Below are 25,112 nucleotides of genomic sequence, written 5' to 3' on the forward strand. Positions count from 1 at the left end.
GGGAATTGTGAAAGTCTACTAATGATATTTAAAAATTATGCATGGAAAAGTTACCTACTTTTTCTAATTTCACTATTTATGATTTAGTGCCATACAAGTGTCTGGGAGGTTGTATGTCACATCCGAAGTATTTTATCTGCTTGGTGGTATTGTGATACTGATAGTCTCGAATTAGAAATAAATTCAAATGCATAAATACAGAAAAAGTCTGGACTTATATTTGACCCTTCGTTTTCCCAGGGACGATCCTGTAAGAGTCGCACACCAACCACCATCAGATAGTTGCCCGCAATTTCATCCGCGAGGAATAAAAAGAATATCTAGTAATAATTATATCATATATCACAACATGGAGAAAGTGTAGTTTCCAACAGTGGAATTCTTACAAATCGGTTCAGTAATTTCTAAGCCTATTCTATTTGGTGATGTTAAAAAAGTCCGAAATTATTACATGTTCCTAAAATTGGACAAATTGATAATCTGTGGTAGCTCTGGCAACAATTTATTATGACACAAAAATAAAATTTATAAAATGGCGGATAACAGCAAGTGACGTATGTGTTGTGTTTGTGAATTTATATAAGATTAAAGTGCCGTGATTGAATAATGAATTGAGGACTATCTTATCTAATATTCAAGTACATTTTTAATGTTTACATTTGTGTGGTGAGTATTTGATGTATATTTTTTATCTTATACGCATGACTAACAGCTTATCACGGCGTTGAGGCAATTTTGAAGTTGTAGGCGGACGACTTTTATGTGAACTTTGCTTTATCTAAATATTAGTTTTTACCTTTTACTTCAGTTAATCCATAATAGCGTATTTTATAATCTTTTCATTGTATTTTCTGGTAAATTTTAATGCCCCATAAGGAAATTTGGAATAGTCGAACATTTGGATAAATTGCTAGTACCATGTCAAGCTTTTTATGTATTCACCAACCATCTGCCCAGGCATTTGCAACAAATAATATTTGCTGTTAATAAAGATTAAGTGTATTCTTTTAATTTATTGTGGCCAAAAATTGATAAAACTAGAAAAATGTATATCCATATTCTGTATAAATAAAAATCAATGATTTAGTGTTTGTTCTCTGCATTCATTAACTACTGGACTAAGACTGTGGATTGAGGACCTTTTATGGTATTCTGAAGATGTCCAAAAGAATTTTTAATGTAACTTTGCTCATGCTATTATTTTGTCACATTGGATTTTTTACTTTACCTCTTTATACAAGAAAATTATTTATGTGAGTCTGAAAGGTATGTGAGAATCGAGGTTTATGTTGTATTCTTAGTGAATTGATTCTTATTATTAGGCGATGAAATGAAAACAAGAAACAGGCTGTTATGCCAAAACAAATAGGAGCCTTTATTCAATTCATTATTCTAAAGCAATTAAAAATGAATGAGGTGTCTTGTTAAGAATACCAGGGAGAGAAAGTAGTTGAGGAATAGGCAATTCACTCTCATTTAAAACTACACTTTGTCCTATGAAAATTTAGACTCACTGTATTTTAAATGTTCATCCTTATTTAATGTGCCTAATAAAGTGTAACATTAAATTTTGATGTGTCACCATTTATGAATATATGTGACTGTTAAGAGTGGACTGTATTTGATTTGAATAAAAGGCCTTAAGTTGAATAAAGGCTTATAATATTAAAATGATTACACAAGTAGATGATGGCGGTAGATAGACGCGAACAGTTAAGAGGAGCGAATGTTTAATGAATGGTCGGCGGTGAGGCGCGCGGGCGGCGAGGTCTGAAAGGGCCCCCGCCCGGTTCCCCCGCCGGCGGTGCAGCAATACTGAACAGTGACCTTCTCATCTTTATATCACCCTCCATGGCAAGTGGCTGAATTTATTTAGAATGGTGTCTCTTTGCCTAATCTGCATCTCTGTATTCAAAGGCTACAACTAATACAAATAAAATAAATATACATCAAGTAAAATAGAACATGAAGATAAATGCAGATCTAATTTTAAACTCTCTTAGTGAGTCAGCCCTTGATACAGCACATTCAAGTTCAAACATTATTCATAACAATGCTGAGACAGTAGCGGCCGCTGTTATGACATCACTGCAGACACACATGTGGTCCAACTCTATGGATAGAGTTCACCTCTCAAATAATTACTTTACCATATTACTCATTAGTGTGGTACTTTGTAATTGTTACAACAGTTGAATTATTCCTTCAAAATTTTCATTCCCTTTTTACGGAATCATTTGGTTAAAATATTTAATTCGGTCTATAACTTGTTAATCATGCATGTGGTGACTTTAGGTTTAATTTAAGTATGTTATTTGTCGAAATAATTCTGTTTACGGTCTAGAATTGCAATTTTATAATTAAAACTTACAATATTTACGCTAAACTTCGATCCACGGAATATCTTAAATTATAAAACCGAATTAGATGAATGGATGGAATAATGGATATTTGATACAATGTAACGCTAGAACTGCCAAATAAATTTGTATGAAATTAGTATCAGAGATAGACCTTTAGTTGCGCATATACTAACTTTTAATTTTTGTAATTTCTACGCGGACTGAATCGCGAGCGACAGTTATTTTATGTTAAAAGAACAAAATTACTTCTCGTAACTTCTAATGGACTTATTCCCTCCGTGGAAGTACTAAACGAGCATTTAATACCGCAATTAACGTTTTCATTCTTCGCAACCGGAGATCTAAATTAGGTGGATTGTTGATCGACGTTGAGCTTCCTGAGGTTGACCTAATAATCTATTATTGTATGAAAATAGTTTGAACGTTAGAATGCTAGACTATAGATAGATAAAGAACTGTCGGTATGCAGATAAAAGTTAATCATTTTTGAAGCATTCCCTAAAAATAATCCTTTTGTAAAGTATCCTTGTAAGTATAATTGCGAGAGATTGTATTTTTAGAGCGCATTTTCTAATGCGTTACAAAATAGTTCGACTCAGCGTTTAATATATCTACCAGTTCCTTTTTGTTGTTACTGCGATTGTGATTCTTCAACTCTAGTTGTGTAAAGAAAAAAGATTCGTTAGTTTCCGTGTGTAAGTTATGTACAAGTATTAAGATGTATTAAAAAACGAATATCGTATACCGTAATGAGTGTTGTGAATATGCGTGGTCCCTGACTGTCATCGGTCACGGGGCATTGCGGCCCCAATGTTACCGTACACCGGATTCCTCTCACGCTCCAGTTGCTCAATATAACACTAATTGTGTGCATTGCATTTATCAGCACCCCGCCTTACCGGATGTATGGTATGGTGGACGATTCATCTAAATGCTTACTTTCAGCGTGAAACTGCGTCTCCTCGTGTAGATGTTCATTGGTAGCGGTGATCAAAAAACTGTATAATCTACAATATTGTATAGAGTCTGATGTCTGTACATCTCTACCTCTATATCCAGCATTGACTGAAGTAATTTAGATGTGTTTCTATGTTGATGTCTACGAAATTGCGACGTTAGTTATAAACATAATCACGCAACAAACATGTGGGTTTATTTGATGGTTTCGACATTCTAGTTCTTACCGGCCTTGATTTCAATTTTGTTAGTTTTCAAAAGTTTATATACGGCAGAATTTTTTAAACGGGCAATTCATCTCGGAAGTACATTCTGTATTTGTTATCACTAGTCAACGTCTGTACGTGGCGGTGGGTTGAGAGGTATCTATTACCGTGGTTTCAAAACGTTTCCTGCGTGCGTTTGAGTCACTTCGTTCAGCCGCAATCAGATATCCATAACGGAGGCAGGAAGTGAACGCGCAATCGTTGCGTGTCTTATCCTTATTGTTTAGTACTATTTGCACATGGCAACATAGCCATATGAGAGTACCATCCAGACTTCTCAACTCAACGGTGTTGAATGAAGTCATTCTGTCATTTCACATTGTGTTATAACTTTTTGTGTTTATTTATATGTTTTTATATTTATTTGGATACTAATAAGTAATTTAAGGTATTATTTCTCTCTTATTATAGAGGTTTTTTTGTGTTTACCATTCACACATGTTCTATAAGAGAGATAGAACAAGTTTAAATTATTTTTTCTTGACATTTAATTAGAGTCAAACATTTTATAAACATCTTGTTAACCTTCTAAGTGTTGATACTCAGGAAAAAGTTAATCTTGTTTTATCGCATTTACTTCAATTCTACAGATCAAATTGCTCAATGACACTGTAATTTATGTGAAATAAATTTCAGTCTAATTAGCCGCATTACTTTCTTGGACTGCACCAGTAAATCTCAGTTTTACGAGTTATTTATAAAAACTTTCCAATGCATGCAACGAATTGTCGACTGATATTTATAAACAAAAATGGCATTTCGCGACAAACAGCTCTGCAAACTATATTGGTATAACACGAGAGATAGTTTGTTTAACTATACTATTATCTATACATATTAATAAAATTGGAGTGCCTGTATATATCGAGATCTATTCATCTTTCTCACACTGATTTGCGTTGCTGATAACGAAAAATGAATTTTTAAAATCTCTGACTTTTTGTCTGTCCGCAAGGCCGCGAAAGTTCCGGGTAATTTCGTAAATGCTGGACCGATTTCGACGGGAAGATAGCTGATGTATGCGGGCGTATTATAGGCTCCTTTCTTTTCTTTTTAATTCTGCGCTGACAAAGTCGCTGGCGACCGCTAGTTAATATATTTAATGAAATTTGTGAAATTTCAGCTAATTTTCATTGGCATCACTCATCCCTATCCAATTGGTCCCCAATCAATGTGTGCTCAGTTTCAGTCGTCACTGGGTTGTCGTAGCGACAACACGTGTGCGGTGCTTCTGAAAGGTGTTCCACTTGCGTTTTCACTACAGATTGTTTATTGCTATCGTGTTAAAGTTGTGATGTAAACAAATAGAAAATGTTTGACTCACGATGCGCCGGATGTAAATAAGTAGTCTGTGTCTTAGTTGTAGATTTTTTATTAAGTGCTCGTGTACATCTGTGTTTTGTTATCTTTTGGTCTTGTGAGTGCGTTGGAGTAAACAAGTTGAGTTATTTAATTAAATGTAAAGGATACATTCTATTTGACTGATGATTAAAGAATAAAGGGTATGTTTGATGTATTATTTAGTTTTGTGGACAATATACATTTTTTGCCGTTGATCTTAAGTAATTTTAGCAGCAGCGTTGAACACCCATTTCGTTTTTTATTTCTTTGGGGATAATTTCCCCAGCTTCTTATAAAAGTAACTTATTTTTTTTGGCTGGGAATTAATTTTTTATTTCAAGTCAAACTTAGGCAATTCATAACTGCCCTGCCATTCTTGAACTATCCATTAAAACTATCTAGAATTCAACCATTAATTAAAATAGTGGAAGTAGAAACTCCGTTGCAATTATGTAAGATAGTCTTTTATTTAAATCAAATTTGTATTTGCGTAGTGCCATCTAAATGAGTCGCCAGAATTCAGTGTACATTAACAAGTGGGTCAAGTCTTCCACTCACATTCACGCTGGCTTGCAGATTGTACAGTATAATATGCTTTAAGTACAGCGTCATGAAATAAAGGATACATCGTTACTCAACCTTTTTTTATATCCTCCACAAATTGATTAGCAAATTTCATAGGGTCCTGGAGATAAATGCGATGTAAACTGCTGAAAATGGGAGGTCCTTAACCTTGAATAATATGAAAATAAAGTCATAAGGTGTTAGCACAAGTGAAGTGCTGACAATTATGGAGCCAATGTGAAGGACTAGATATGAAAAATAAAATACATAATTCCACTTCAGAAGCTATTTTAAAACGTTGTTTACTAAAATTGAAAATGTAAGAACAATTTTTTACTATCTTTATTAAGTTTGTATTAAACAGTGGAATTAATTATTTAGTTATAAGTTACGACGTTGTTTTTCTTAATAATAAAGAGCTAGAATAGGCTATCTATTAACTGTGGGAAACAATGCAATCAGAACAACAGTTTCTGTTATGGTTTTAGTCTCAAAACTTATATTTATGACTCATGTACCGTAAACAATAAGCGTTGAAGTACTCTTTTAATACTTACAAAATTACTTAATATTTTAATGTAGCGACCATCCGCGACTTCCTCAGCGCAGAATTAAAAAAATAGCCTATAAATATATAATATAATCAGTCCAGACGTTTCAGATTTTACCCGGAACGAACTCGGCGTTGCGGACAAACAGACTGACAAAAATTTAAAAAATTGTTCTTTTGTTAGCAGCTACGCAAATACATCATGTATACGAAATATGTATGTTTTTCCATATTACGTACAGACACGCCAGTTTGATTATGTATAGATGCGAATGTTTAAAATGTAGAAAGAAAAAATAATTATAAGTAGGTAGATAAATATGAAAGATGTATTCTTTTATTAGCAAGAAACAGTTTGATGCGCCTTGCACTGATATGATGTAGAAATCGAAAAAATTTAAACCTGTTCTGACTCTGAAATATTTTTGGAAATATAATCTTATATATAAAATTCTCGTGTCATGGGGTTCGAACTTGAACTCCTCCGAAACGGCTTGACCGATTCTCATGAAATTTTGTGAGCATATTCAGTAGGTCTGAAAATCGGCCAACATCTATTTTTCATAACCCACCCCCCCATTTAGTTTTTTTTAACTGCGCGCGGACGGAGTCGCGGGCGACAGCTAGTAGATTTTTAAGAAGCAATCTAATGGACATATGTTTTTGTACGAGTGTTTCGGCAGTGTGAACACACGGCAAGAGCTTCCGTGTACATGCTAAGTAAATCTCGAACCAAACATTCGTTCTTATGAACAGTTGAATAGCTAAGCGTTGCGCAAGGGCCACTCTACCGGTCCACACGCAATAGTAATTTTACTCTGGTATTTCTTGATAGCAAATGCGGTTGTCTTTTCCTAAACTGATTATCTGCATGGTTTAACATATTTGTGAGACAGTGTCTTAACACATTTCATGCTCTTACGACTTTTTCAAGTAAAAGTGAACTCGCCAGGCGATAAGGTGGCACTAAACGTATTAAAATGAAGCATTATTATTACAGTTTATCGCGTATTTCATTTTTCATTTAGAATTTCATTTTTCTTATAGAATTAGAAAAAAAAATGGTAAAGTTATTAATATTATAAAGCCGAAAGTTTAGATGGATGGATGAATCTTTGTTTGAATGTAACTCTGGAACAGTTGAACGGATCTAGATGAAATTTGGCACAGATGTAGAGTCTGATAGAACACAAATGCTTATTTTTAAGTTTATTCTAATGCCGCGCGGACGAAGTTGCGAGCGACACCTAGTGTTTTTTTAAACATTTAATACATGATCAAGCTGTTTAATTTCTCATACTTATTTTTTATCCAGCGATTACTGAAAGTCTGGATATCTTAAACCGGTCACGTAAAATTCCGACCACTAAAGACAATATACGAAGTGGTACTATCGTAGTTATTTGCAGTGTCGCCATTGAGTCGCTTACGACAAGGCCAGTGCCTACTCGCGGCGTAGGCTCGATGCGTCATCACAGCTTCTAAATTGAACCTCTAAACCTATCCCTATTCAGCTTTAATTATAACTAGCTTTTACCCGCGACTCCGTCCGCGCGGAATAAAAAAAATAGAAAACGGGGTAAAAATTATCCTATGTCCTATTCCTGGTTCTAAGCTAACTGCCCACCAATTTTCAGTCAAATCGATTCAGCCGTTCTTGAGTTATAAATGGTGTAACTAACACGACTTTCTTTTATATATATACTAGCTTTTTCCCGCGACTCCGTCCGCGCGGAATAAAAAAATATTTAATTAAATTTATAAATTATCCTATGTCCTTTTCCTGGTTCTAAGCTACCTACCCAGCAATTTTCAGTCAAATCGATTCAGCCGTTCTTGAGTTATAAATGGTGTAACTAACACGACTTTCTTTTATATATATATATATAGATTATATTAAACCTTAAAGGAATTGTAATGTGGAGTTCATAATAACCAAAAACTACGTTTTTATTAATGTGTCTATTTTATGAATACGTTTTATCGAACGACAAAATAGCTTTTGGTAACATTAAAGTAATAACACAATTTGTCCGCTGCAGCAACAGCCGGAGTTACTACATAATGATATCGTCATTGTTATATGTTTTCCTGCTTTGACAATACACTGCTACAAATTGAAACACGTGAGCTAAGTCCGAGCGATTTTTTGTATGCAATGTGCAAAAACCTTCGCCGCCCGCTGTTTATCGATTGCAACCGTTTTAGATTATCCAGACGTCCCGTTTGTCCTGTGGCGTCGTGTATTTTTAGTTGGCTGACCGACGCGGTCCTCGTCGAGCGTATGAATTTTGATCGTTGGCACAGATATAGAACATAGTCTCGAGTAGCACCTGATATACTTTTTCACCCTTTTTTTAATTTTACGCAAACGAAATCGTGAGCAAAAACTAGTTATGCATATTCTACTTTTGTAATCTAAATGTTTTGTTTTCACTATGATTTATATTACATCTGCCAGTACTTAGTTTGTATCTTTAGGTGATTCATTCTCTTGTTTGGACAAAACAATTGTTAATCCTTTAATTCATAATCATCTGTATTATTTATTCAATTTTTAAAATGTTTCTATATTGTGTTGTGTAAACTTATATATGAAAAGGAATTCTTCGAGCATTAGTATATTTAATATTCATTCAATAATTTATACGATGGCGATGTGAGAATAAACTCGTATAACAGTGCTCGTTTCAGACTTGCAATCAATTTCTACGTTCACCGTATTTACCGTACCCCGAGGACACTGAATGAGCCGCAGACAAAAGGAAATGCAATGACATTTTTAGCACAACTGAAGTTTAGGCTATGCTTCACTTCGCCGTTTATACTAACAGGAAAGCATGCTAATTAACGAACAAAAGTAAAAAAAAAGGTCATTGCCTATTTTTATTATACACCTAACGATTAATGTGTTGTTTTCAACCCTTTTAAAGATTACAATCGCACAGAAGTTATGAGTCAGCGAGGCGCTCCTGCGTCGTAGGAAATATAAATCAAATGGTACCGTTTGGTTGGCTGGGGAAGCTTTCCCGCCTTCCGCTTGCCGTTTTACCGATGCTTACTGCGAAAACAAATTGTTACCTTTGTTATAGTCTGCAGCAGAAATCCTAATGTGTTCACGTGGTATTGTTTTGTTGTTGTCGTTTATTATTTTAAGTAAAACATTGCCATGCATTATGTATTGTAAAAAAGAGGTTGTATTTGGCTTAATAATCTGATACCGTGAGACGTATCGTTTGTGATAGTTATATGTTCCGTGTACTGAAATAAATCTAAACCGTAAACATGGCTGTTAAAGTAAACTGGCGACGTGGACACCTATACAAATATAGTTCGCGTGCATCGCTTCCTGAATGGGTTTAAGGCCAAAAGTCAACGGCCATGTTCCGCTTTTTCCGGTAGACCTTTATCGTGTGGCCGCGTGGCCGCGTATGCAGTAATTTTACGTCACATATTTTAGGTGCAAGCTTCGTTATATTTCTTTTATGGGCAACACACCAACTGCCGGCTTTTTATACGTGCTGTAAAAAAAGAAAAGTTTCTGATGCTTCCATTTGTAAATTGAGACATATTACTTCCTTTAAATATACTTACAATATGTATGACTTAAGCTTAATATAAAAAAAATAATAGTTTAATTATTATATTAAAAATTCTTAGATAACAAATAACATGTACACATGTAATACACGCAGCACTATAAATGGTTATGGCATTAGTCATAAACGTATGTTTTTAAATTACTATGCTCAAGTTTAAACTTACTGATCGCTTGTCCTTGATGCCTTAGTATTGTGTATTCATTCTTATTTATCTGCCTTGAGTGTTAAATTGATTTAGAATTGAGACAATTCCTACCACGAAGTTTTGATTTTGAACAATGTGTGTTTATCACATTCCATATGAACGCCTAAATCTTGTAAACAGACAAACCTCAAATTCCATACTTCGTAGACAATTTTTCATTTTTTCATCAGAGGTTGTAATTTTTGTGGAAAATTGTGAAATAAAGTGAAATTGTTCAATACGGATAACTTCTTTTTAGTGTGAAAAGTGTTTTCCAGAAAATGTCTAGAAATTTACGAGATTTAGCGTAAAATGTGGGATATATCCAGTATACAGTATTCCTACTTTCGTTTGGTACATTCCCTAGGTACATTCTCCAATATTTTCAAAGGTCGATTGTGGTATTCGGCTTTGACGTCGCCGGACCGGTTTTTGAGTGGAGTACTAGTAATAACTCGCGCTCGATACTTACGGAATGACTTACATATTTTCAATTTGCTCTCCCTCGAAAGTGTCCACAAACTTTGTAACTATTCAATAACTTATATAAGACGATAATATTCAAACTCAGTACATCACAGACGATATCGCTTCTTAAAAACTCTTCCGGTTCGTACTTTCACTTTTAAAAGGGCCTTGACAGAATTGAATTTAATAAATCGCATAAAATCTGAGTTGGATGAAATTTATCGAACAATCAAATGTTTTCGTAGTGCGTCAATACAGGTGTTGTTCGTTCCTGTGATTACTATCAGATTGAACATGAAAATTTTATGGACTAGTTTCCTCTGACATGCACATGTTTTATTTCGTTGATTTTTTTTAATAAGGTACGAGTATTATCCATTATTTTCCCGTTAACAGAAGTCGTCGATACAAGACTCGATTGTTTTAAAAATACCAGAAAGTTGACGATTTGCCTCTTGGATTAGATTTGTGGTGGCGTTATACATATTAACGTTTGAAGTTTGAATAATAAAAGGTTGCTTTAAAACTGTTGCTGGTTTATGCAGTTGAATTGGCAACGGAAATCGTTAGAGGGGGCGATGTTGGGGAGTGTGCGACGAGGTGCGGGAGGCGGGGTGCATGAAAGTGAAACGCATGGTCGTTCAACTCGGCACGCGCCTGCATCCTCCGGCGATCTCGTAGCGGCTTTGTACTTGTGATTTCGTTGCTACTGGTTCTTAGTGCCCCATCTTTACGTCTTTAGAGCATTATTTTCCTTTTATGGTGTTGTTTTTTTTTAATTTCAATACTACATTTTTTGAACGTATACAATACTGTTGATCGTTAAACCGGAAGTATAAATTTAGTGTCCAAAATTTAAACTGGACAGTATTAAATAATTACTAAAGAAGTCAATCAACTGCAGATTTATTATACATATTTATGTAACTTTTATTTAAGTTACTAATACACGTTTTCCGGATTTAGTTATTTTATTATAAAATTCGAATAACACGGTTTTAACGCATGTAATATAACGGAGTCGTTTTACCAATATCGATATGTATTCGTATATTTGTTATTAATTCACGGTCACATAAACACGCGTAAAATGCAAAAATTGTTATGTTTTATAGCGTTGTTAATTAAATGAAGAAAAAAGGCTTGTATTACACTGTCACGTGTCGTGGCTATCCGGCATACAAGTACATGTTTTTTTAAAGCAAATTCTAAATCATTCGGTGGTTGTGTTAACGCAAACATGTGTCGAGGACATCGTTGAAATGTCGCCTGATGACATTGAAATTAGGTCGAAAATTTGTCATAGCAACAGCATACATACACGATCAATTGCTCTTGTGGTGATATTTTGGTTGACAATATTCGATTTTAAGTGGGCAGCAAATTTAATTTTTTGACCATGTCTTAAATTTTTTTTATAAAAAATCCATTTGTAATGGTTTTATGTCGGTAACAAGATCTATTAGTCTTTTATTGACGCGTTAATTATAAAATATAGGGACAAAACCTATGTGGTAGGCGAAGACGAGTACATTCATGCACATACATTGTGCAAAGTTAGCACAATTTTTGCTTGTTTTTTGAATATGGCCTGCCAGTGTCCGGTATCTTATTATCATTATGTGATATGTAAATGAAGTAAATAGTTGTGAATAGTACAATATGTAAAGATATGTTTATGCATAAACACAATTTCCCTAGCGATATTGAATTACGATAAGGTTACTAATAAAAACTGAATGTCAGTGTAATTCAAATATTTGCTACGAACGATGTTATTTTCCCAATTCCAAAAGTCAAATTATTGAACATCTTAACGTGTTATATAACCTTTGTTACTCAATTTTTATTCTCCGTATAAATTTAAAACATATTTAAAGATTTTGGTTATCTATCAACACATAGTATCCGGACCATTTTTAAACACAAGAGACTCATTAACAACCGAAAGCTTGTCTTTCTCGTAAAACAAGTATTCTTTGTTCATCCGATATCTCTTTAAACAATTTATTTAGCGTTATATGTGAGTTCTTCGTTACGTTATTGCAGATCTTTTTATAATGTACTAGCTTTTACCCGCGACTCCGTCCGCGCGGAATAAAAAAATAGAAAACGGGGTAAAAATTATCCTATGTCCTTTTCCTGGTTCTAAGCTACCTGCCCACCAATTTTGAGTAAAATCAATTCAGCCGTTCTTGAGTTATAAATAGTGTAACTAACACGACTTTCTTTTATATATATAGATAATTTTCTATTTTTAAATCACTGCTGCCCGATGGCATAGAAAAGGGAAATATATAACCTACTTTGCACCACCATCCTTCGTAATCTACACACTTTCATTTAATAAGAAAATTAATACCGTTAAATGAAATATTCCATTTAACTTAATTAACCACAAGAAATACAATAGAGAAATACACTTTCGTGTAATTATCAAAAATGTAGCATTCTCTGCATTACTTCGTATACTACAACGGTAATTACAGTGTTTCAACTGAGTTTCCACTACCGAAACCTGTCTAATTTGTAAAACTAATGTGCACAAATAAACTTTTAACAGATTTTTAAACGTAGGCGCTTTTAAATAAATTATAAATTGCAACATTGTATATCATTAATATAAAGACATCGAAGTAATATTGATCGCTTTGTAAGTTACGTGTTATAAAAGTATATCTTGTAATTCTTTGTAATGATTTAACTATAACCACGTGTTATGCAATTTGTTTCATATAAGCGTAACAGCGATTCACGGCATCTTGCACGCTCCAGCGAAGCGACGTTTTATCGCTCCCACTAGGAAATAGCACAATTTCCTTTCCATTTCAACGGCAAATTTTTAACAGTTGATAAATTGATATTTTTTAGAAAACCACTTATTTCTAAGAGTTTTTATTGCACGAAAAACATATAACGGTGTTCTAAATTAGCTCTTAAAGTAATAGAGATAAACAAAACAAACAAACAAACAATAGCGCGAAACTCGGGTTATAGAGAAACCTCTATAAACGAAAAAAATATTTCAGTCCCTTGGGCTCTCCAAGTTCGACGGTATATTGATAATATATATTTTTTGTTTCAATTTTCAATTGTTATATTTTTGTCAACAGATGATAATGAAGAGTAGTTAGAGGTGCTGTGGTTTGCTGAGGCGGGCCGATATGAACTCGGACGTGCACCGACACCAGGCCCATCCACCGCTTGCCCAGGTAGTAGTAGTAGTAACAATTTATAATAGAGGTACAGCCGAACCTGCATAAGCGAGAGTCCAAGGGACCATGATATGTTTCTAGCTTATAGAGATTTCTCTAACTCGTGTTTCTCGCTTCGAAGTCGTCCGTCGGGACCGGATAATGACTGTAGGTCGTAGAGGTTTCTCGCTTATCCGGGTTCGAATGTATTCATTCATGACTTACTGCAATACGAACGACTTCCATGTGACTTTTGACGATATGTTTCTTAAAATCCCGATTTTCGCTGTCAAAATTTGTTTTCTCCAAATTTTTCGTCAGTATCATAAATAGATCGTTGTAAACATGTTGTGTAAAAAATAGTGGTATTGTATACGAAAAACCATCACAATAACTTAAATCTCTGGTTGTTATTTTAAAAACAATTAGAATAATAAGATCGTGCAAACTATATCATGTTACGTAACTTTTACGTTTAAGTTTAAAGACAATAGTAATTAGCATAAATAGTGCTCGAATGGCGCAGCAAGTTAGAAAAGTACAGCAAAATATACCGTTGCGTTTAATAAATCTATGAAGGTGACAAAAATGGTGAAGGGTACAATTACGTATTTAAGACGCGAGCTTTAAATCCGATCCACCGTTTATTTCGATACACACGTATATTGATCCACAAACGGATCGACTTTTATCGATACAAAAATCGAGTGAATCTTATTCCAGTGGATCAATCCACCAAAGGATAGGATCGGATCGATCATATCTAAAACGGCGTTCAATCAATACAGCGCGAGCGTCCGTCGAGGCTGGACTTTTGAAACGCGCTTTTTTCCTTATCGCATGAATAAAGATTGAACACAGTGGTTTGATATTTCCTTATATTCTTCATGAAAGATATTTAATTTAATAATCACAATGGATATTTATAATTAACAGAAATTATACACCGTAAAATATGATTTTATGTTTACTAATTTTAAAAACTTTTTGATTACTTAAATTCTAAACCAAATATTTTTTTAGTATGAAGCTTCATGAATGTTTAGGAAATTGCGAAGCTTGATATTTTGTATTTGTATATACGACGATATATCTATATGTGTACCGGTGCTAAGAAGACATACACCTTGTTATAGTGTATTTCTTAAACTCAATGGTCGAAACATTGTGCAATGGTTCTTAATGACTTTCTCCCAAATTCAATGACAAGAAATTTTCAATTCGTACTGAAGACTGCATAATTTTTAAGAATCCCTCCAATTTTTGATAATGTAGAGTAATTAAAAAAGTCGCAGAAATCAAATGGTTAGCAAACAATTGAACCACCATTGAAAACTCTCAATGCAACTAGATGTACAATGAATATTCAAAGACTAGTTTTTCCTTGGCTTGCAGAAAGTGGAATATTTCATAAATTGCATTATAACAAAGGAATCGCGTGAATAAGAGATTCCGTGTGAACAAATTCACGACGATATATTGTAAGTGGTTTCTGCGTGTGTGGACTTGGCGCTCAGCCAACGCTCGCCGCTTAGTAGATCGTTAGCGTTGTCTTTTTGTATGGGAACTTATCTTTATGAAACGGACTAAAACCGCTCCGCTGCTGTGAAAACAATTTGCTTTCTGTTTGTATTGTTTATTCAAAGCCAACAACAAACGACAATAGTTGTTTGCGTACTATTGTAGGGGTTATCGATCCGTGGTTTGCCTGAATCGGTTGCCAAAGATCACAGTAAAAATTCGTCACCAAGCTAATGTTATGTCCTTACTGCAAACTTATAATTTTATTATTTTTTAAATGGATGCTGTTGGAATGTTTATGCGATATGTTTGTCTTATATTTTGTTTACAATATGTAATATAGAAGTATTTCCAGCACGGCGTTCACACGGGGGCGCAGAGCGTGGGCTGCGGCTGGTACTCCGCGTCGACCGCGCCCGCGCCCACCGCGCCAGCGCGCGTCAAGAGGGCACAGCCACCACCACAACTACCAGTCAGTATCTATTGATTTATTCTAACAATAAGAGATAAAACGTATTGTTTTCAAATGCTTTGTTCTATTAATACACGAGAATTTGATAGATTTTTTTCTCGCGTTGCCATAGATTGTACGAAAAATTAGAATCGTGTTTTTAATCTATGCTATAGGAATTGATACTTAACCACACATAGCAGTGCGATGTCATATATTTTTTCAAAGTTTAGAATTTGCATTAATTTTTTGGCATAAACATGGTTAAAGAACATAAGCAACAAATACCTAATATTAAATATTATTGTAAAATTCAAAATGTCGCGGACGAATAAATTATTAATTTGATCTTTCGTTTTCCCTTAATTATGTATACGTACTGTATGAGGTCTTTAATAATTTCCATATTCAAAAATTATTTTCCAATCATATTAAGAACTTCGGTGTACGAGATAATCGGTGAAATTCAAACGGAACAAATTCAGAACGTTATGACCGCGGCGGATTGAAGTGGCCACTAGTATACGAAATTGAAAAATATAATCTACAGCTTGAAGAAGTTCTCTGATTTTCATTATTCCGTGTTCTCGAGATCAAATACGATCTGGTTACTATATCGAGTATACTTTGTTCTTTGTGTTTATTTATTCCTTTATATTTATTAACAAGTGGAATAGAAATTTGATGCCGCCAACTTTGCGAAGTCAGAAGTACAGATTATTTTTCTTAATCTGAGGATATACTAAGAAGCTGATGGTTATTTGTACCATTTTATTATATTTTTAAATTTTTTATGCGTGGAAATTTGAAAATAGAGAATGTTCATTTTGTTTTAATTCATCATGTATTTAATTCCGATACATAGTTTTTGTGATTCACAACTATTATACACCGAGCTGCAGCGTGCGAATAAAATAGTAGAAAACCCATTTTATTAATGTATGCCACGTGCACATTGAGCTCGCAAGTCCAAGATCATATGACTCGTGTCATTTAGCGCGATTTTCCTCCATTTGTTTTTATCACAAAGACATCATAGATTCTTGTTATTTACGTCGCATTGTTGCGGCGACTTTAAATCATATTTATTAATTATTGAAATGTGGAAAACAACTATTTGTAATTGTTCGTTAAAGATTTTATTATAAGGAACGGATGTGTTAAATGTGAGGTGTTTATTTTGTTTGTAGACTGGAGGAGGCGGTGTTGTGATCAGTAATGGTCCACACGTGCCCCTCTCGCCCACCGCTCTGCAGAATTCTATACAACATAATGTAAGTTGATCATTTCAAATCTTTACTGTTCATCTTTTTTTTTTTTAATTTCACACAGTCAAAGTAGATGTAGATAAGAAGTGTGGAAAGCTATATTTAATTCATTTTTTTTTCGAATTAATGTCTAATATTGACCAATTTTATAAATTATATTACCTTTTACATTCAAAATATTTTACAATGAATATTTTTCTTCAATTATTAGTAATAATAACGTAATTGAACGGTTCGTATATGATGTTAAATCTGTAACAAACGCAGATGTTGAGTTGAGATGCTCATTATTATTCGCAATGAATATGCCTTACATGCGAGTGACTAATTCATAATGCATACTGCACTGCGGCTTGTGATGGATTTATATTGCGTTTCGTCAGTAAGAGGGGTCAAAATGAATTATTTAGTTTAAATTGACGCACAAAGAGACGCGATGGAATATTTTACAATAGTATAAATTTCATAAACAGCGAATTTCCACGGCCCAAAAAACATACAATAATATGTTAAAACACATAATATGTTTTTATACTTGTATTCCGGCAGTGAAAACTCATAGAGATATAATTTTTAGCAGCTAGGTTCCATTAGATATCTACTCCATTTTTAATTTCGAGAATGTAAAAGATATAAAAATGTTGTGCAACATTGTTGTGTGAGGTCTGCAATTATGTGTGTTGAAAACAATTTGTAATAACTTAATAGCGAACGTGTCGTGCTCCGTTTGTTCCGATATAAAATCTTACGAAATGCAGCTGTCTCTCAAACTTTTGAAAATCTTACCAAAAGCGTAAAATTGTGTTAAGTGTAATGTAACACTAAGCTATTTACTATTACATGAATTGGCCAACAGTTGTGTTTTGAAATTTATGTAATACTTAACCAAAATATAGATCGACAAAGATATCTTACCCGGTCAGCATAAGTCAAACTTAATTATGACAAGATCCTTTTCGTACAGTATCTGTCATGTTTTTTTCTTTTATAGCATTTTCTATGTCCGCTTATCTGCCAGTACCGTTTAGTGATAGTAATAATATAAATATACGTTAGTTTATGATTAAGCAACATCATAGCGTATTGTACATTCGAATTATGTTAATAGATTAACATTTAAAGGATTCAGATTACATCCATACATATATTTTGGAAAAACAATACCTTCGTTAAGCATTAATAAGATAAATAAATAAGTGGTATAAGTTTTAAAGACGTTTAAAAGATGACATTAGATTCTAACGATATGTTAAAAAACAAGGGATTCACGACAAATCAGAAATAAGTTTAGTTTTTGTCATAGTACCCAAAATGCTCTAAGTAGAAATGGATTTAAAGAATCAAATAGAACCAACATAGAAATAAAAAGCCACGTAAGCCACGCGTACGTGTAAGGGCAAACGTGTGTTGATACTCGCATCTAATATCATGCATATTAGATACATCTCGTGATTACGGTTCGAAGTAGTGTTTAATCTGTATATTGCAGCTGTCGTACAGCGCGAAGTGTGACGTCACGCTCGGGCAGCAGAACGTGATGTCGTCCTCTGTGCGAGCAGCAGCGCCGGCCGGGCCCGCCCCCGCGCCCAACGCTATGCACACCTCGCAGACTACACCCGGTATGTACCTAACGCACCTGCTGTAGCAAAATACTATGGCCTCATAAAAGATAGGCATGTATTGAAATATTCTGCATTTCCTCATTATTCTGACCAGAGTGAGTTGCCAGAGACATAAATCTAGTTTTTCCCCAGTGTCATCAAAAAGTCTGGTAGTTGAAACAAAATACTAAAAAAATAATTTTCCATTCATCGCACAAATGAGGTCTAACCCAGTGACCTGTTCGCTTACAGTTGCAAGTTGCAACTACTGTTTGGCCTTGTTTTTTTTTTGTTCAGATGAATGTAAGAGAAATAAACGGTTTTCTATATCGTTACGGTGGCATTCCGAGTACAAAACTGCAACTCGAAGACTTCATATTTTCAATTTGTCGGAAAATAATCGCGATATTTGTTTGCATTCTACGGGCAATAAAGCGATAAAGTGAATACACAATATGCAATTAGGGTCAAAATCTGGCCCAGTGACCGGGTTATCCAGAAGGCAGATGTCTGTGCAATGCACTGAGCAACTATGAAATTGATATTCAACTGTATACGATCTTTAATTAAAATCTCAACCACTGTTGGCATATTATGATTAATGATTTGTCTCCGCTGACAGTTTTGTTTTTTTTCATACTTGTTTTATTCAATATTTGTTAATGAAAGAGCATTTATAGTTCTGTTATATCACTAGGAATTGTGAATTAATATTTAGAATATGGATTTATTGATAATGTATGTGCAGTGGTGTCGAAAGGCGCCAGCGACGTGTTGGTCAACTCGTCGGCAAACAACCCGCCCGCCGCCACGAGGCTTGTCAACATGTCGCAGTGGCCGTAAGTACAAACACACATCATGACAATTACAGAAACAACCAATATCAAACAACGATCACTGAAATCATCACAAACTCAACAATCACAAACGAATGATGCTTATCCAAAGAGTATAAGAAGATATTTTAGGTTATGATCTCTAAGGATCTTGCTTTACCTTATACTAAAACATTTGTCTCTGTATTTTCTAATAGAAGGAGAGGGATAATGAAACGGTTACGAAACAATGTATATTCGTATTAAGACGTTTGACAGTTCAAATTGACATTTGTGTTATGTTTGACACGTTTTTATCTTATCGACGAATAGAAGGCAGACATAAAAGTATTCGAGGTTAGCTATAAAATTACTAAAACAACAACTTCAATAATGCTATCTACAATAACTACAAATTCAACTGCCAAACCTTATATTTTGTAACGGAGTAAACTTAAAGAAAATATGTCTGAATTTAATTTCCGAGTGCAATCGAGACAAACGAACAATGATTTATATTCGCTTATTCATATAGATTAATATATCAGAAGTATGGTCTTATCTTAGATTCGTGTTATCTCTTACGTAGCGTAAAGCAAACCTTGCAATAGCTAATGTCGAGCTATGGACAGTGCAGGACGTGATACTGAAGATATATCCAAAAGTGTAACTGATTCTGATAATTGGGAGTAATTATTAATTTTTTTTTGTGTTGACGGTTTATTATGTTGTCATGTGTTACAATATAAAGCAAACATATAATATAGTTAATTTATTTTATGTAGTCGTTCCTGTTTTGATTTAAGTGAATGTTTTAATTTAATATTGGTGTTATTTATTGAAAATCGTGTCATAACCTTGTTTGATATCATTAAACCAATTGCAGTCAAACAGTACTAAAATTCTGGATGATTCTGGTGATAACACTTATCATTATGATCCTTTACTACACCTACGAAAAGATAGTCATTCATAAATATATCAACTGTTAAAGAACGTATTTTACTAAAATGCGAAGTAAAAATTTCTCAACATATATTTTATTGCCTCAATATTTTCACGTGTTAACAAATTGAAAGTTAGGGAAACACCTGGCCTACATTTATCAGCCAGACGTTCTCATGACCTACTTCAAAAATAAACTGTTGCAACCATTTAGATTTATTATTGTTTATTATGTGCTCATTATTTGATACGTTCTTACAGATTAGGTTCCAAATGCGAAATAATTTGATACTTAGTCATACCACCGAAGGAAACAATTTAAATACAAATATGTAATATAAATATGTTTACATATTGGGAATATTCTCCTGCAATAGTACAAAAACAACCACGACTTAGTTATATATCGTAGTTATGTAATAAAATGTTAATTTAATCCATCAGATGGCACCACGGGGCGATATCTCGCGAGCGCGCCGAGGCGCTGCTGTCGGGTTCTCCGGACGGTGTGTTCCTCGTGCGCGAGAGCACCAACTTCCCCGGAGACCACACACTCTGTGTCCGCTTCAGGGGCCGCGTCGAGCACTACCGGTATGACATCAAAAGCACTAAATCACCTGCCATCTAAGAGTACTAGCGAAACAGTATACCTTAGACGATACAAAAGCAAAACTTAGTGAACTTCTGATCAGTTAGTCTTAAAAGGTAACCAACATGTACAAGCTGTGTACGAAATCTGGATCAAATCGCTCACATCTCCCTCCACTACCAATCTGCCCTTAATTCTACAGCAATTAACTAAATTAATCCTTATTTGTTTACGTTTCAGGGTAAAATGGGCAACAGCTCCCGACAGTCAAACGCAACGTCTAACCATAGATGATGAGGAGTTTTTCGATACGATGACGGATTTAATACATGTATGTCGATTTCAGTTATTTTAATAGTTATTTAGTGGAGCGATTCATATTTAATAACACTTCTTACTCATCTGTTGACAGCATTACCTTCAAGACGCGGACGGACTTTGCACGAAGCTGGTCCGGTGCTTACCGAAGGCGGCGATTAACGGAGCCAACAACAACGGCGTGCTGCAACCGTCATATCCACCGCATCCACCTGTGAGTTAACATCTTAGTTTTACTAAATAATATGTAATTTAAAAAAATAAAGGTACAGTATTAATCATAAAAATTCATACACTTAAGGTATTCGACTATAAATTTAAAATGCCCCCCAATTTTTAATTATCTTTTGATCTTTTATTGTAAAATGTATCTAAATTGTATGTAAATAAAGTGCATATTTGTATGCAGCAACCTCCTCCGTACCCGCCGACGCCGAGCGTGTCGAGCGCGCTGAGCTCGGGCCACTTCCAGCACACGTACGCGGCGCAGGCGCCCCCTAGTGCAGACCAGACGGACGGAGCGCAGCACCAGAGATTTGTAGATGCCCGTAAGTTCTTCCTTTATCTAGTTTATATTTGTTGTAGAGTTTTAAATTTTACATAAAAATGGTTGCTTTTTATTTTGTACTACCAATTTCTCACAATTTTAAGTAGTTAAGTATTTATCTAAATTTTGCTTGTAAATCACTACATGTATTTGTGACAATCATTTGAAACGCTGAAGTATACTTTGATATTTAAATATTATTTAATTTTCTTTAGGTTGGATAATAGCTGAACGAGATTTGGAAATAAGAGAAAACATTGGCAAAGGCGAGTTCGGCGATGTGATGCTGGGCATCCTCAACGGCAACCAGAAGGTGGCCGTGAAGATCCTGAAGGACAGAGAGGCGGCGAGCAAATTCCGAGCCGAGGCCAGCGTTATGTCGTAAGTTCATTCACTTTATATAGTTCAGTGGGGTTATTTGCTCGAAAAGTCATTCATATGTAATTTCAATTGGATTTTCTTGCCTGACTACATCACAGACGGGCGGATATATTTATCCTATTTTGTCCTGTTAGCATAAAACGTTTTACCTATTTTAAAGTTTTAATTGTCAAACAAATTTTCATGTTATTTATTAACGACTAATTCTTTGCTGTAATGTTTCAGTTCATTGAAGCATGAGAACCTGGTGCGCTTGCTGGGCTGCGTGGTGTTCAGCTCTAACGGCAGCACTTGCTTAGTGACAGAGCACTGCGCGCAGGGCTCGCTGCTAGACTACCTGCGCAGCCGCGGCCGACACTACGTCACGCAGCAGGACCAGATCAACTTCGCATTGTGAGCATTAACATGTTTCATAACTTGTTGATTGCTGTACTAACATTATACAAACATAATGCACATTTAAGTTTTATTTGTAACCAGTGTAACGGGCATATTTAACAGCTATTTAAAAATCACCGCTTGGTGACGTCCTGCTCGAAGGACCATAGTTCTTTACTAAGCGTTATTTTTTTCGTTATATCAATCGATTAAGTGAGACACGGAATCAATATAGGGTCAGTTGGCACCCAGCAATCTCTCAAAATTACTTTGCTCAATTGCATCAATGATAAGTTGGGTTTTACTCAAATTTTCTTTGTATATTAACTTCTGTCTGTTGTTTAGTGACGCGTGTTGTGGTATGGAGTACTTGGAGCGGCAACGGGTGGTGCATCGAGACCTGGCGGCGCGCAATGTGCTCATCTCTGCGGAGGGTACGGCCAAGGTGGCGGACTTCGGGCTGGCGCGCTGCGAGACCGCGCCCGAGGACCCCGCCGACGCCATGCGCGTGCAGGCCAAGCTGCCCATCAAGTGGACCGCGCCAGAGGCACTCAAGTACAATGTACGTATAGTGTTACTGTACGACTTTCTAATCTTTTTATTTACTGCAGCTAATACATTTTCTTGACTATTTTACACCGAATTTATACATTGAAATGTAAACTATGAATAAGTGAATGTTTTTTATTCCATCAAAAATTTAAATAAAACGTTTTCTTTACAGAAATTTTCCAACAAGTCAGATATGTGGAGTTTTGGAATATTACTTTGGGAGATATATTCGTTCGGAAGAGTGCCATATCCAAGAATTGTGAGTAAATTCATAGTATCACATATAATTATTTCGCAATTTGTAATGACGCTAATTAATCTGTATCTAAAGAATCATTTGCATAGCTAAATCATGTTATAACGTATATCGCAGCCGCTGGCGGAGGTGGTGCGGCACGTGGAGCGCGGGTACCGCATGGAGGCGCCAGAGGGCTGCCCCGCTGGACCCTATGACGTGATGCGCGCCGCATGGCACGCCGACCCTCAGCAGCGGCCCACCTTCGCTGCAACGCGCGCGCGCCTCGCCGCCATGAGGGACGCGCTGCACCACGCACACCAGGTAACATGACGCACGTACACACACTCACGTGCACAAACACACAGACACGTGCACGAACACAGACACGTACGCACGTTCGCACAGGCACGTGCACGAACACACAGACACGTACGCACAGACACGTGCACGTACAACGTCTTTGGCAAATATATAAAATAATACGTGCCGTTCACGTTCAATAATTCATCATGACGAGTTTTTTTTTTTTCATGTTTATATTATTTAAATTCTTACGTTTCCATTGTTGCAGTAAAAGTGAAACGGCCAAATGGTGGACAAAATAAGTTAAACTGTAAATTGTATGAGAATGCGCTGTGAAGATGCATGTGTATTTTATATGTGTATTAATTAATTAAAACTTCATGTAAGTACTAAATTATTTTGATAATAAATATTTAAAGACACTTCCTCGCTTAAAATGTAATTTAAAAAAAAAGATGGTGTTTTATATAAGATTATATTTGATGTCTATTCGTTGTGTACTCTCGATGAACTTTTGACGAAACGATATCGTTTTCGACTGTTATATGATTTATTTTTGGATTACAAGCCGTTGTGAATGTGAACGCAGTTGCATTCGTTTAAAAGTTGTTCCCGAGTACATTGACATAAGTTGTAATTCTCTCCAACGCCTTGTCAAAGTTATTAACGTAATTTTGTGACCGTATGTCGGTACTGTCGTACTGTCTAGTCAACGTAATGTTACAACTATATTGTTTGTATATTCTTTCATATATTTAAACAGATATTCTTGACTGAGAAATTGTATGCACATAGTATGTTCAATCAAAAATAAGCTCTTGTATTTTTCGATAAGGTTCAAATTTGAGCACAATGATATATACCTATTCTTTACCAGATTTTTTCGTGTTGAAGGAATAGTTTTACATGATATTAGTAAGCGATTCATTCCTTTACGATTTTAGCACTAAAGTCTGATGTATTTTGAATATTTTTCGTGCGTTGTTTTTTTTTTTTAGCAAATCTACGTAAATGTGATAGGATTGGTTACGTGCACTTCGTGTTAGTGTAGGGGTGTGATTAGTCATAATTGGGGTGTAAGGGGGTGGGTGTTGCGTTAGCCAACTTTAAGGTTGTGTGCTATTTTACAATGTAGATATCTGTCTTATGAATAATGTGTTTTTTTTTTATTTGCTTCATCAATCTATCGGATAGAGTATTGCCAGATTGGCAAACATTTGTTCAAAATTAAATTGGATAAAAATTGAATCTCAAATTAAAAAAAATTATAATTTGTATTAAAAATTCCAATAGACTAAGGTGACCTTGTATGCTTGAAATTATTAAAATAAATTAAATCCATTTAAATAAATAAAATAAAATTATATTTGTTATGTAAATACGCTAATATTAAAAATTAACGATTCTTCAAATCAAGCATTGAGGTGTACTTTAGCCGAAAGTTTTTTTTAGATCGTGTCCAGGTTCGTGGCTATTTAAAAGAGAAGTTTGTTTCGTGTAATGTATTCTTATGCAATACTAGTTTTTAAGTGTTATGTTATTTTTATCGAGTTATTTATATTCACTGTCCATTATATTGAAATAATTTCGGAATTAGTGTAAAGACATTTTGCGACTAAATATTTGCTTCACTGATGATGTCTGCGTGCTACAATAAAAATGTATGTTTTATAACATCCCACCTGAATATAAAATAATAAAAAAAATTTTAGATAA

The 25,112-nt window shown here is 34.9% G+C and overlaps 1 protein-coding gene across 3 annotated transcripts; it reads left to right on the forward strand.

Moving 5' to 3' along the window:
* Positions 1-504: 504 nt before the first annotated feature.
* On the forward strand, positions 505-23,763 carry LOC106710039 (tyrosine-protein kinase CSK). 3 transcript variants are annotated; one of them, XM_014502009.2, is made up of 16 exons: positions 505-666; positions 13,409-13,510; positions 15,366-15,482; positions 16,652-16,735; positions 18,219-18,348; positions 19,079-19,169; positions 20,535-20,681; positions 20,920-21,010; positions 21,092-21,211; positions 21,407-21,545; positions 21,760-21,925; positions 22,151-22,318; positions 22,649-22,865; positions 23,028-23,114; positions 23,229-23,414; positions 23,665-23,763. In XM_014502009.2, exons 2-16 carry the CDS (start codon positions 13,460-13,462, stop codon positions 23,665-23,667), a joined length of 1,797 nt encoding a protein of 598 aa, XP_014357495.2. In that variant the 5' UTR covers positions 505-666; positions 13,409-13,459; the 3' UTR covers positions 23,668-23,763. The 3 variants fall into 3 exon arrangements, with proteins under 3 accessions (XP_014357495.2, XP_014357498.2, XP_045538807.1); XM_014502012.2 differs by having other exon boundaries at positions 13,409-13,507; XM_045682851.1 differs by lacking the exon at positions 505-666 and adding an exon at positions 4,795-5,088.
* The last annotated feature ends 1,349 nt before the right edge of the window (positions 23,764-25,112 follow it).

This window comes from Papilio machaon, chromosome 20 (genome assembly GCF_912999745.1).
Source record: "Papilio machaon chromosome 20, ilPapMach1.1, whole genome shotgun sequence".
Lineage (NCBI taxonomy): Eukaryota > Metazoa > Arthropoda > Insecta > Lepidoptera > Papilionidae > Papilio > Papilio machaon.